The 14,243-nt window shown below is 34.9% G+C and overlaps 1 protein-coding gene across 5 annotated transcripts in view; it reads right to left on the minus strand.

The window, feature by feature from the left end:
* Positions 1 to 14,243, minus strand: part of SMARCAD1 (SNF2 related chromatin remodeling ATPase with DExD box 1) — a 71,014-nt gene that overhangs the window by 23,678 nt on the left and 33,093 nt on the right. For 4 of the 5 annotated variants that reach the window (XM_024736171.1, XM_024736169.1, XM_024736170.1 and 1 more), the window contains exons 7-9: positions 8,490 to 8,591; positions 7,422 to 7,503; positions 5,543 to 5,934 (exon numbers count right to left, since the gene is read on the minus strand). In XM_024736171.1, coding sequence (XP_024591939.1) covers positions 5,543 to 5,934; positions 7,422 to 7,503; positions 8,490 to 8,591 — 576 coding nt within the window. Of the gene's footprint in view, positions 1 to 4,884; positions 4,987 to 5,542; positions 5,935 to 7,421; positions 7,504 to 8,489; positions 8,592 to 14,243 lie in introns of those variants that run through there. The other variant, XM_024736173.1, reaches the window with a different exon arrangement.

Raw genomic sequence — 14,243 nt, forward strand, 5'->3', positions numbered from 1 at the left:
AAAAAAAAAAAAAAAAGAATTCTTCTACTTTGTTGCTTCAATATCCTCAACATGTGAGTCCTCATCCCATTGACATCTCAACCAACAGGAAGAAGAGATCCTTTAAGGACGCCTTCCCAAAATCGTGGTATACTTCTGCTTACATCTCACTGGACAGGAATTTGTCAAATTACCAAAGGGAGGCTGAAAAATGTGTCTTAATATATTGTGGGTAATGTGACCAGTCATAAATCTGTTTAAAAGCACAGAGGGGGTTAAAAAAAGAGAGAGAGAGAAAAATGATTTGATCCAAAGAAGTTTGACTCAATATGACTAGAACTGATATTGGGGGAGAGCAGAAAACTATAATTGTTTCTTAACATTTCACTAATAATATATACAAAACTTCCAACCCAAAATATTGTGGATATCTGCAGCTAACATTTTTTAAGAGACAGACAATTGAATGGGCACTTAACTTTATTTAATCCTTAGCCTTCTCCAGAGGTCAGTATCATAATTACACCCCACTTAGAGAAGAAGAAATACAGGAACAGAGAAAGAACTTGCTTAAGGTCGTGTAAGTTGCTAGAAAATGTCAGAATTGGGATTCAAAACCAGGCCATCTAGCTCCACTATATTATTTACTCACCCTCACTTATGGTATTTACAAAACCAAGGGAATAAATAAAGAGGCATGAATGGAATTCCGAAACAAGAGAACCAACAGAGAGAAAAACAACATTCCTCAGGATGTTGGGGAAATGAAATTCCAATATCACAGCTGTTCCCCTACAGCTTATGTTCCCCCTGGTCATAAGACTCCAGAAGAGACTTTTTCAAGAAGATGAAACTGACAAAATATATGAAGTGTCTAAAAACTGAGGGGAAATTTAGACAATTAGGGAAGAATTTAGAGCCGAAGTAGTAAGTATATACAAAACTAAGAAAACAGAAAAACCAAGACAACTAGTAAGTAGGGAAAACAAAATGCTGAGCAAGGAAAAAAAGTAATCATGTAGTATATTACATGGCTCAGCTATAAAAGGCATTTGCATAGTCTAACAATGTAGATACTAAAAAATGATTTTCAAAATTACCGCATTATTAACATATTGATAGGACTGGGGAATGGGAAATGGGCATGTGAAGTGAGACAGACAGTGAGAAGAGAGCTAATCCTACCACAATGCTATAATGTCTATGTCATGTCAAAAGATAAGGCCTGCAACTGAAAAATTTTTAAAAAGCATTATCTTTATATTCCTAGATATGGAAGTGATAAGAATCAGACAGAAGATGTAGAAGCAGTTATCTGTAGTACAGGAAATAGGCTGGAGAAGGGGATGGATATGGATTTTCAGGGAGAACAAGCCTGTAGAATTTTTTAACTTGATCTAAATACACGCATAAATAATAAAAAAATAAAAACATTTAAAAAAGCCCAACATTTAATTCCAAAACACTTTTATTAGGTGTGTGGGGGGCAGGGAAAATGGGTGTCTGCCCCTAAGGAAAGGTGTAAGAACACTCTACTGTTATGTTACTGCTTGCTGAAGACAAAAAGCATTTAACAATCCTGTAAGTTACTTAGCTTCACTAAAACAAGACCTAAGAAATACAAAGTACTCTGTAAATGCAGGATCCACTAGTAAATCTAAAGTTGTTGATTAGCACAGCAAATACGATCCTCATTACATAATATGAAATATACAAACATATTCATAAACAGATGGATGGTCAATAAAGTCTTAAGTGGGAAGTATCTTTGGTAGAATTTTGGCTAAACTTGATTTTCTTCTTTGTTCTCGCATATACTGTTTCAATTTTAGACAAAGAAAACAAATCGTTCTTCAAAAAAATGATAAAGCTATTTTCTCAGAGGGAAAAAAAGAGAAAAAAAGTAATTGCTACTTAACTGGATAATTACATGAAAAAAGAACATCAACATGGCCCTGATAACTAATCTCTTTGATTAAAGTCAAGTTATTACTTTAAGGTCTTTATCTTTTTAAATCACTCACAGACTGAAGTACCTATCTCTTGCCACCATGTGTCACTCTTACAGTACAAATAATTTTGCATTTCTATAGGAAGGGGGAAATCGTTTAAAAGCAGATTTAATTCCCCACCTAAGAAGTAACATTATTGAGGAGAGGAGTCTTAAATACTATAAATACCTGGGAGAAGCCTACAAAGTACTCAAAATGCATTTATAATTTTAAAATAAATATTTATCAAACTTAACAAAAATGAAAACAAAGCCTGAATACAGTAATCACACACTTTACTGAAGCCACCCTATCAGGAAGTAGTATGCATTACAATTCTTCGAGTCACAAATTTAGACAGCCATTTTACAATAAAGCAAAAAAGAAAACCTGTGCTCTAAGTCACTAGTGGATGGGAGCAGCACAATGACGAGTAATGTTTCCACATGAGGTAAACCCGGGTTGCCTGGTTAACAATCAAATAAAACTGCATTTATGCTGATCTAAATGTTAAGGAACTAAATGCATATACGAAAAATTTTTAGATTGAGCTATTTATGAATGAGCTATTCATGAATCTTGATTTGATCAGTATACACTACGATTCTGATTAAAGTACAAAGATGCAACATAATAAGATTATAATAGACGTAATAGCATCGCCACCCTATTTTGCACGAAGTTAGATAAAAATTCATTAAGTGGTTGGTGAACTGATGCCATCAAACGTGTGAAATTTGGTAATAAAACCCCCAATTTTAGCACATTAACAGTACACATTTTTAAACTAATGACATTTTGGCTGGCTTTGTTTCCAAAGTCTACATGATTTAATGATGTGATTTCTTACCATAAGCACATACTTTACTGCTATGAAGCAGAAAAATAAGAGAAATGGAAAAATTGTGAAGAAAATCTGACAAACACTATTTAGATTTTGATTTTTAAAAAGGGTATAAAGCTGCAAACATAAATACCCTTAACATAAAGAACTTATTTCGTTAAATAATCAAATTTTCCTCATGTAAATAAAATAAGGGTGACTAGAATATCTGAACATTTAAATTTTCTAAAAGTGTAATTCTTTGACAATAAAGTCATAATCATAATGTACAACTTTTCAACTTCTGTTTTAAAAGGCACTGCTAAAATAATTTTCACATTCAAATTAATTTTATAATAAAATAACACAATGAAATACCAATGATTACATTTAACCTATCAATGTTATGGAGACTTCTGTTTTAGCAAAAAATCATAATTAAAATATGTGTTTACTTTGATTTGTTGGCTCAGTATGCACTGTAATGAAATATTAATGAGTTTTAAAGTTCTGCCAAATTCCCCAATCCTGAAGACTAAACTAAAAAGATTCAACAATAATGTTAAGAGTTTACTAGACATCTGCACATTGTTTTTAATATATAATGCCTTGTAATTTTCATTAAAGTATGACTGAGGAACAAAATTTCAATTAATTCTCTTAAGAATTTCTAAAAACAGCTATGAAGACAAAAGTAAATGCTTTTTCTTTTATTTTTGAAGTAGTTCACAGGTACATTAGCAAGCCTCTCTGATTAATAGGGAAGGAGTTAATTATATAATTTTTTTTAACAAAATGTACATAATATTGACCTTTCCTTTGATGATTTTAAGACATTAAATTGATCTTTAAATCAGTCATATTCAAAATTCTAAAGTAAATGAAAGTAGAAGCTGAAAGTTCTAAACAAATTAAAACTCAAAACTCATACACTGACTTGCTAAACTGTTCATTTCCAGGAACTTGTGTTTACTAACTTTTTCAGAATAGCTAAGCCCTGTATTCGTTAAACTCAAGTGGCAAGTTTACTTTTTAACTGTTACATAAAATAATCAACATTTAGATGAATGGCTAGCAAAAATAGTCTCTATTCAACTTTCAGAAAGAGGGCAAGATGCTATAGGAGTTTTAAGTAGATAATGCATAATCTCCAAATTCATGTCAAGACTAATTTAAACTATGCCAATTAATTAGTAGGGGAAATCTGCTTTCTACATGTTAAGTTACTGAATATTTTTAAAAGCATCTGGCACATATAACTCTGGTATAATTCACTTTTTACTATAAGATACGTGGGCAAGTAGTCACACTGACTAAACACACTGGTGCAGATAACTGCATTCCTTATGAAGTAAATTAGAATCCCAACGAGCCCGAGCAACCCAACTCTGTAATGACACAGGAGGCCATTAAAGATTAAAAGAAAGAAGAAAATGAAGACAAGAACAAGAACGCCCTTCAGCAAATACTTTAACAAATAAATCACTTAGGCAAAGCCGAACAAGTTTTGAAAGGGCCTGCTTTGACAGATGTTCTCTGGAAAAGCAAAGGCTTTAGGCAAAACGAATATCTTTATTTATTTATTTTTAAAGCCATGAAATACTAGTAATGTTGTTTCTATATTTTTCAAATATTTTAATTTTTTAGAAAATGCTATTTACAACCATTGTTCAGGGACCTTCCCACCATGCCACTTCAAGATACTCATCAAGGGAACTTAGGTTCAGTTCACATAGATTTGTCCCAAGTATAAGATTAATCACAAAGCAACTTTACTCCCTAAGTTAGGGAATAAAACTTCCTAAAAATTCATAAAACATCAAGAGTCACGATTGATGTGACTTCACATTCTAAAGCTGTAAAAAATCATCCATACTGCTTTCACAGGAGGGCCTGTTTAGAATCCATGCTATAAAAGCCCCCATTTTCACAATATGAAGCAAACTTTAAAAGACAGAGTTCTTACATTTCTCTGTATGAATAAGATTTGCTGACTGCTGACATTTATGAAACTCAAAATACAGGTATTTTAGATAAAACTTGTTTACAGGAAATGAAATTCCAGAAAATGATCATGCAAAGTGTACTTACCAGTGCTTATGCCTTCCCTTCACCTAACGCTTGAATTCTAGGCTTCCACACACTTTTCTATCTTTCCAATTAAAAACGCTGCAGCCTGCTACATTCCATAAAATGGCCGTATTGTTTAACCAAGAAAAACATGTTAGAGATTGAGCTGTCACTTTTAAAAGAAAAATAAAATAAACAATTGCTTCTTTGTGGTGAAGCATAAAACACTTAGGCTGGCATTTTAAATCATGGAGCTCCCCTGGACGTTGCTATTGCTCTTCAAGAAGTTGTAGTAAAACTTCCGCCACATTCTTGCTTTCTGCATTGTGTCTCAGTAGTAACAGATCAGAACAGGCTAGCAAACAACTCCTTCCTAAATGTAAGCTCTAATTTCTTCTTCTGCAGTGAAACGAACCAAGTTTCTATGCAAAAGAATGAGTGACAGTATGCCCAGCCAATCAGCTTGGGGATTTTCAGGAAAATCACCCCTTAATTCATTCAAAATTAGGTCATATGACACTATTTGAAATACTATTGGCTTAGAATGAAAGTAATGTTTGACTCTACACAGGATAAGGCCACCCATCTATGCTTCCCTGGGCTGAAGATACCTTGACTATAAACGGTACTGTGAATTAAATACACACACACAGGGGAAAACAAAAGAATGTAGCCTTACCAGAGCTTCCCAACTATTAAAGGGCCGGAGTTCTGTTATCTTCTGAGCCTTTTTCTGAGAACACTGAGGAATCAAAGTAAGTTCACCAATTGAAGCATCTTGAAGGAAGTGAAGAATTTTACCTTTATAGCCATCCTCCATCACTTCTTCACCACTACTATAGTCCTCGTCTAATGAACTACCGACATCAGAACCTGAATCATATTCAGAGTCTTCAATAACTCTTTTAGGATTAAATACAGTTTTTTTTCGTTTCTTGTTAAAACCATTTTGTGGTTTCATGGAACATTTCTGTTTCAGTTTTGTTTTAGCTGCGTTTTTAGGATAATTTTGACTCCTTGAAGAAACTTCTTTTCCATTTGGAAACTCACTTGGTGAAGCATATTGCATATCTGTGTACAAAGACAAAAATAACTACATTAGAAAGATATAAATTAAATATAAATTAATATAAATTAAATAACTACATTAAAGATAAAATTAAATAAAACTTCAAGAAAATGATTTATACAAGTATTCATGCTTCTTTTAATACAGAATTCAACTATAATTTATTGTTAAATCTTGATATATTTTAAAGAGAAATACTGAAGTAGAATTTGAAGTTATACAATGAATTGAAATAGTTTCAAAAATAGGTGACAACTTTTTTAAACGAATTAAATATAAATCCTCATTTTCTATCAAAGATCCTGAGAATATAAATGGCAGCTGCATAGACATAAGATGTCCCAGATGTTATTTAGCAGCCACACCCCCAGGCCAAAACTGATGGGTGTAGCAAAAATAATGCTCATCCTAAATTAAAACTATCCATAATATGACTAATTTTTCCAACACCCATCCCCACTATTCTAGGTTCATCATTACCAAAAATCATTTAAATATGTTATTAAAAAGCACCACTACTTTATCACTGAGTACGCTATCATATTCCATGGATTTCTAAGATGCCTGTGATCGAAGGTACACTTATTTTATGTACTAGTAAGAAATACGAACAGTTACTCTATAACACAGTATTTTGTTATTTAGAATGTTTATGTTTTACTCAGTCCAAGAGCTTTTAGACTTGCATATTATCATACATTCATTCTTGTACACATATTAAAAAATAAGCAAAATAAATTGAATATTCTTCACATTTCTTCACATTCATAATCTTTCCCTTCTGAATCTTTTTTCAGACTCAGAATTGGTAATATTGGTGGTTTTCTTTTCTCCACACACTGGTATCATTCTCTGTGCCATCGAGAGCATTTGTTGTGTAGCATTTCCTAAAATAATTCATTAAAAACAGACAAAAACAACAAAAAACCTAAAGCCATTGTGTTGGCCTTTTAAAAAGCTGGCCTTCTTAAGGATGTTGCTAAACATGTGTGATTCAACTCCTCCCCACTACTTCTCTGCCCTTTGGTGCCTAACGTTAAAAATGTTCCACTATGGGATCAGGGACTTTCTTCCATGCCAGTGATAACCATCTTATAAGTTTCTGATACTGGTGCTTTTGCTATTCATGTAAGTGCAGGCTAGGACATCTACGTTATAGTGATTATAAGGCACCAGCAATTGTAAGACCTTTCCTAAGAGCTGTCAAAATGTAAAAAAAAAAAATGTTTCTTTTGTACTTAATAAAACATGGTAGTTTATAAGTGGACTTAACTATCAAAAAAAAGTTAGCCAAATAGAAAAAAATGTTTATTGTTTCATTCTACACTGCAGTAAAGAACAGGCCAAAACATTTGGGAACTGGTTTCTAACATCTCGTGCAATCCCATTCTCTGGTTATTAGCTAATAGGTTTACTATTTTCTTATATACTAAGATATAATATATTGGGAAGTATGAATTTTCTGTAATGACATAGAACAGATAATTACCTTGGTCTTCCGCAAACACTTTTAAGGATTCTAAAGCCTCTGTGTACATCCATTCATGTTCCTTGAGCACTTCCCTTAATTCCTAGAAATAAGTCATTGATCTTTTTATTAAAAATCTAAAGTTAACAACTTATTGAAAACTTTTATGCTCTTTTAAAAATAAGTAAATCACCTGAAAACTTAATAGAATTCATATCTGATTATTTCACACTTGTTTTTATGTTGCTTTACAAATGCTTTCTGTATATTTAATTTCACTTTCGTAAATTGCTTCAAAGGGAAGGAAGCTTGATAGTTTTTGCAATTTCTACTCTTGCTATGAAGTGCTCTAAACACTAGAGTATGAAAAAATGTTTGCTCAGTTAAACTGCAACATGCAGCTAGGCTTTTATAAACTGCCAACTTCAAAACATGTAATTTGAACATATGCAAAGAACCAGTATAGCAACAAGACTTTGCATTCAGCTCATCAGAATTTAGCAGATATACTACCTGTATATATACCTGAATAAATCAATACAAGTGTAAATGTATTCCCAATGTTAAACAAATAATGTGTTTTCAAGTACAATAAGGTGATTAAACACAGGCATTTTTAGCACTGGCATGCTTGGCATGGGTCTTTACTGACCCTGAAAGTATTTTTACTATCTACCAAATACACCAAAGCTTATTAAGACACTGAAATATAGTATTACACTTTAAAATTCTTCATGAAAAATTTAAAGGATGAGAATATGAAGAAAGCTAAAACAAGTGACTTGGGATTATAGATGGCTTTGTAGAGGATCTGCATTTTATATGAGATGACAGTTGTTACTACAGTTATGTTTGTTATGATTACATGATGTTACCATTATAATGCTGATACTATAGTTAGCAAATAAGGTAAATAAATAATGTAAACTAGCAGTACAAAGATATTTTATAATATTGATAAATAAGAATATTTAACCAGAACGGTGCAAAACTCACCCTAAGCTTTTCACATGGTTGATCTCAAAAGACTTATTTTGTAATACAAACATTTAGTACATACTGATTAAATTTCTGCACATGACTACTCACCTCTTTATCAAAATTGGGAAATTCCTTTTGCAATTTCAACACAATACTTTCCTGTTTTTCCCAATTACTGCTAGATTCTGCAGACTCATTTGACTCCTCTCCCTAAAGGGGAGGTAAAAAAGAGAACCAATTTAAGATATCATCAATAACAACAGTCTTAAGACAATCACATTTGTATTTTGACTTGATTTGGAAGTTTTCACATTCGATCAAGAAGAATCCAAAAATGTTTCTTTTTGTTCATGTGAAAACTGACAAATTTATATCTTAAGGATAAAAAATATTACTGGTTTAAGATCACTCAAAAGACACTGACTACATATCCAATAACTCACACTTCACTCATACAATGCTCAAAATAAGCTAAATCTGCTAAAACAACTAGAATGATCCTCAAACTAACTCGAAATAATTCAGGTATACTGAAGTCTCTCCAAGCTAATGGCAAAAACCGAACCGAACCGAACCGAACCAAACCAAACCAAAACACCTCATCCGTGCTGACAATTTCATATCCTCTACAAATTTCAAATACTGAGAGAAAAAAAGTTTACTTTTACTTCAGTCTTGAATGGTTTAAATATTAACTGCTCAGTCACAACAAAAGTGACACAATGACAAAGAAACTTATACAAAACTAAATAATATATAAATTAAACATTAATTTGGGAACTGTGGCTACTCATACACACTATCTCTTTCCTCTGTCACTTAACTTCATTTGAAGAAACTGGTTAAAATCCCACATTTAAACAAAAAAAGATTCCTTGGGTTTATATATAAGAAAAATCTTGCATTTTAGTCAATCTAAAAGCATTTATCTACTTTGCTAAGATACTGTACCAGAAGCTATACAAACATGAGAGAAAAGCACGGTTTCATACTTTCTCTTTTACCTCCATTCTTATCCAACAACAATACTATTTTTTTCTTTCACTAAGAGAGAAATATCTAAATTGTGAGCGATACCTTTCTTGCACACAGGAATAAGATGAAGTTCCACACAACAGAGACGTAAGATGGTATGTAAGTTAGGAGTAGGAAGAAGAAAACTGATGTGTTTTTGTAATAGTAAGTGGCCTGTGTCGGCTGGAGCACAGAGACCGTGGATATGCTATAAAGCTTAAAAATTAGACCAGCGCTAATATTGCTTAAAGGTCTGGAGTGCCAAACTGAGGTCAGTCTTTATTCAGAAAGCAAGAGGATTTTGAGCAGGGGAATAATAAAACATTAATATTTGGAGAAAGCATTTCAAAGCCATCAAAAATTCATACCGCCAACCTTGCTTTGCAGATGAAGACACTGAAACTCGAAGAACAATCCTTTTAAAGGTCACAGATGGATAATAGCCAGCTGAGGTACAAATAGAAACTTAGGTGTCTAACCCTGGATCAGTGTTTTTCCATTACCTAAGTGTTTCCTAAACTTTAGTCATTCACATAGCACATTCATGAGTTGAAATGAGTCAAACGTCATCAAAGTATGAATAAACAAATTGTAGTATGCACATAAAACTGAATATTATTCAGCCCTAAAAAAAGGAATGAAGTACTGACACATGCTACAACATGGATGAACCTCAAAAATATCAAGCTAAGTGAAAGAAGCTAGACACAAAAGGTCATATATTTTATGATGACATGTATATGAAATACTCAGAATAGGTAAATCCAGAGACAGAAAAAACTGACTGGTGGTTGGCAGGGGCTAGGGGGAGAAGAGAATGGGGAGAAACTACTTAAAAAATACAGCATGCTATTACTGAGTGATAAAAATGTTTTGGGACTAGATAGGAGTGGTAGTTGTACAACACTGTGAATGTACTAAATGCCGCTGAATTTTTAATGGTTAATTTTATGCTATGTGAATTTCACCTGAAGAAAAAAAGTTAAAATATTTGGAAAACAGTAAATATCTTTTGGGAATTAAATATGTGACAGCACAAATTAAACATTCAGTAGGTCGTGTGCCGATTTGCTCTTTGCTCTCGGATCCCACACTTCTATCAGCTCTGCTAACACCTGGTGACTGAAAATACCTATGCAGTTCAGTGGTTATGCTCGAGCTTTACAGAAGCCAGGTGATACATAACCTTTGAGCTCAAATCGTCTTAGTGGGTCCAGGGGTTATGAATCAATCCTGTGGTTATTTTTCTGGTTTCAGAATGCAAAGTTGCAACTGACAAATTTGTCACTGCCAGAAATCCCACATTAGCTCCTTGACCCATGGACTAAGGGCCATGATTGTAGAAAATACCAAATCTAAGGCACTAGCATTGTCCCTCTGAAGAAGCAGCAGCAGCAACACCATATTTCTGAGGTAACTGCAGAGACTGACTCCATCATCCCAGATCTCAGGGTAATGTGCCTCCGTGGCCTATACAAAAGCTGAATGGGTCACAGAGAATTAGTTTAGATTATCATAAACAAACAGGTGACGACCCCAACTGTAGCTGCTATACCAGCTGCTAATTTTACTAGAGAAAATCAATATAACTATGAGACTATTACTCTAGCAGTAATTAGAGAAGACTAGTAGAAGCAATCTGCTTTTGTCTGGGCAGGGTCAGTGATAGATACACCTTCACTGTTTTCAGAGCTATGGTAAATCTCCATCTCTCTTTCATAAAACAGTACTCAAGGACTTCGATAGTTTTGCACAGTCCACAGTATATCACTTTGATCCTCTATACTGAAGACGTCACACAGATTGGACTTGATAAGCAGGAAGCAGTGGCTATTTTTAGATGACCTTAGTAAGAAACATGCATGCTAGAGTAGAAAATAACCACCCTCAAATCCTGGGCCCACCACTTTCATGAATTATACAGGGGTCCAATCTGGAGCATGCTGCAAATTCCACTCTGGAAAAAAAAAAAAAAAAGACAAATGGCTGGCACTGGTGCCTCTGAGAGAGAGGCACAACACTTCAGTGGGCTTCTTTGGATCCTGGAGGCAATGTATATACTTCAGTACAGTGTGTGCCGCTCTGATCAGTTTATGAAGAGCCCTTAAGTCTGTCAGGAATGGGGCCCAGATTAAGACAAGGCTCTGTAGCAGGTCCAGAGTGCAGTGCAAGGTCCTTTGCTACTTGGGTTTTGTGACCAGTAAGTAAATGCAGTGATTCCCAAAGAATCTGTGGCTCATAAGGATGTTGTATTGAAGTCTCTGGAAATCCCCAACAGGAAAATCATGGCAGAGACCCATATGGCTTCAAAGAAAGGTCCTGTCCTCTTCTGCTGACAACTACAATCTGTCTCGCTATAACATGACACATCCATTTCCAAAAATTATTGCACGTGCAAAATGATGAAAATAAAAGCTACCGTGTTTAAGAAAAATTGTGTTAGAGGTATAACATTCAAAAACTTCATTAGTGACACATTTAAACAAAGGAAGAAACCTTAAAAGAAGGGTAGCATTTTACACGTTAAATGGTTAAGAAATATGTAAATACTAAAATAAATATGAACTCAAGTTTGCTTGGGGATGTTAACATTGGAAGAGTTGTAGCTTATGAGTTACTATGAAATGGTAGATGAACGGTTATTTGAAAATGAACAGTTATGGAAAGGCGGGACTCACTGTCCTTGTGCTATCTCTGCTGTATGGCTGAAAATATAAATATTAACTTAAAAATAAACAAATAAATAAAATCAATAAATGTCTGCTAAATTTGCTAGCCTCCTCCTCTCACATTAAAGCTGCCTGGGGCTTCCCTGGTGGCACAGTGGTTAAGAATCACCTGCCAGTGCAGGGGACACGGGTTCAAGCCCTGGTCCAGGAAGATCCCACATGCTGTGGAGCAACTAAGCCTGTGCGCCACAACTACTGAGCCCACGTGCCACAACTACTGAAGCTCGCACGCCTATAGTCCGTGCTCTGCAACTGCAACAAGAGACCACAATGAGAAGCCTGCGCACTGCAATGAAGGGTAGCTTCGGCTCGCCACAACTAGAGAAAGCCCATGCGCAGCAATGAAGACCCAACGCAGCCAAAAAACAAATGGATAAGATAAATAAATTTAAAAATATATATATTTAAGAAAAAAATAAAACAAATACAGCTGCCTGTTAGGTTCAAGATTCAACTGGATGCCATGAACAACTCTCCTACTATGTTCAGCATTAAAGCCACTATCTTCAGTAAAGAAAAGGCTGAAGTCAACAGTAAAACTGTTTTCAACAACATTTAAAACGCCTGATAACTTTACTGTTCATCTGTCATGGTGTAAACTTCTGATTTTCATTGTCACTGTCATCATCATCTGCATCCACATGGCCTTCAGCAGCAAATTGTTCCAAGTCTACATCTTCATTTTCTATCCCCTCAAATCCAACTTGTTTTCCTAAACCAACAGCTTGTTGTGAACTTTAAAATATTTCTCTGAAGGTTCAAGTTCTTCAAAATCAAAAATCAAGTCAAGAAAAAGTTTCCACAGTACATAATGCAAACACTCTTTTGTTACATCACTCCAGGCTTCTAAAATGGTGGCAATGGCCGCTCCAATGTTAAATCTCTTCTAAACTTCTATAACCATATCTGCATTCTCACCTTCAATTACAGTAATTAGTATCTTAAATGTTCACTTTAAATAGTAAGCCATAAATGCTGCTAACACATTTTTACCACGAGACTGTATGAGAGAGGTGGTTTTTGGAGGCAGAAGAAAAAAAGCCTCCTTCAACCAATATCTACTGCACTTTGCAGAATTCTTTATGATCAGATAAAGTGGGAGAAAAATCTTGAACTTCTTTTACAGAGTTTACATAACTGTTAGAACCAGCTGAATGTGAACAACTGCTTACAATATAATCCCATTGAAGACGGCAGCACTGTACACAACTTCAGGCAGTACAACTTACTGCCCATTTTGTATAGAAAAGATGGTTAGAGGTACAGATCAATGATATACCATGGACAACAGCCACGGAGAAGAACAAGAGTGGAAGATCGGGGAAGAGGTACACGGTTGGACTTAGAAGTTTTTCTGAGAACAGAATGTAACGGTAAGAGCATCCCATATGAATGTTCGGCAAATGTATCTATTGCATAGGAGTTTTTAATGATCACGTGGACAAGATGATTCATTCTTTGAACACCAAAATAAGACTGGATGCATGCTTGGATGCACTTGGATGCACGCTCAATGTGTCTATATACAAACGGCCATGGCAACATGGACTAAGTTTCTGCACACAGATCAACAAGGTAAGACTTTCTCACACCAACATTTATCTGGCTACTGCTACTGGTGAGTACCTGACCTGCCAAAGCAGAGGCCAACAATGAGTTCCCATGACAGCACCATTCCTTGGGAGATGTAGTCAACTGTCTGGTGGCAAGTTGATTAAATTCGACCCCTTTCATCATGAAAGGGACAGTAACAGAAATCTACTCTGAGTATGGACTAGCCTTTCCTACCCCCCTGGATTTGGCAACACCAGTTATGGATTGAATTGTGTCCCTCTAAAAGTCTTATGTTGAATAATGCCCAGTACCTCAGAATATGACCTCATTTGGAGACAGGGTCTAAGGTAACTATTACTGAGGTAATCAAGTTAAAATGAGGTCATTAGGGTGGGCCCCTAATCCAATGACCGGTGTCCCCATAAAAAGAGGAAATTTGGAGATGGAAAAGCACACAGGGAACATACACTGTGAAGATAAGGCAGAGATCTACAAGTCAAGGAAGACCAAAGACTGCCAGCAAATCATCATCTGCATCCACATGGCCGTCAGCAGCAAATTGTTC

Source organism: Neophocaena asiaeorientalis, unplaced genomic scaffold (genome assembly GCF_003031525.2).
Source record: "Neophocaena asiaeorientalis asiaeorientalis breed wild unplaced genomic scaffold, Neophocaena_asiaeorientalis_V1.1 scaffold7, whole genome shotgun sequence".
NCBI classification, from domain to species: Eukaryota; Metazoa; Chordata; class Mammalia; order Artiodactyla; family Phocoenidae; genus Neophocaena; species Neophocaena asiaeorientalis.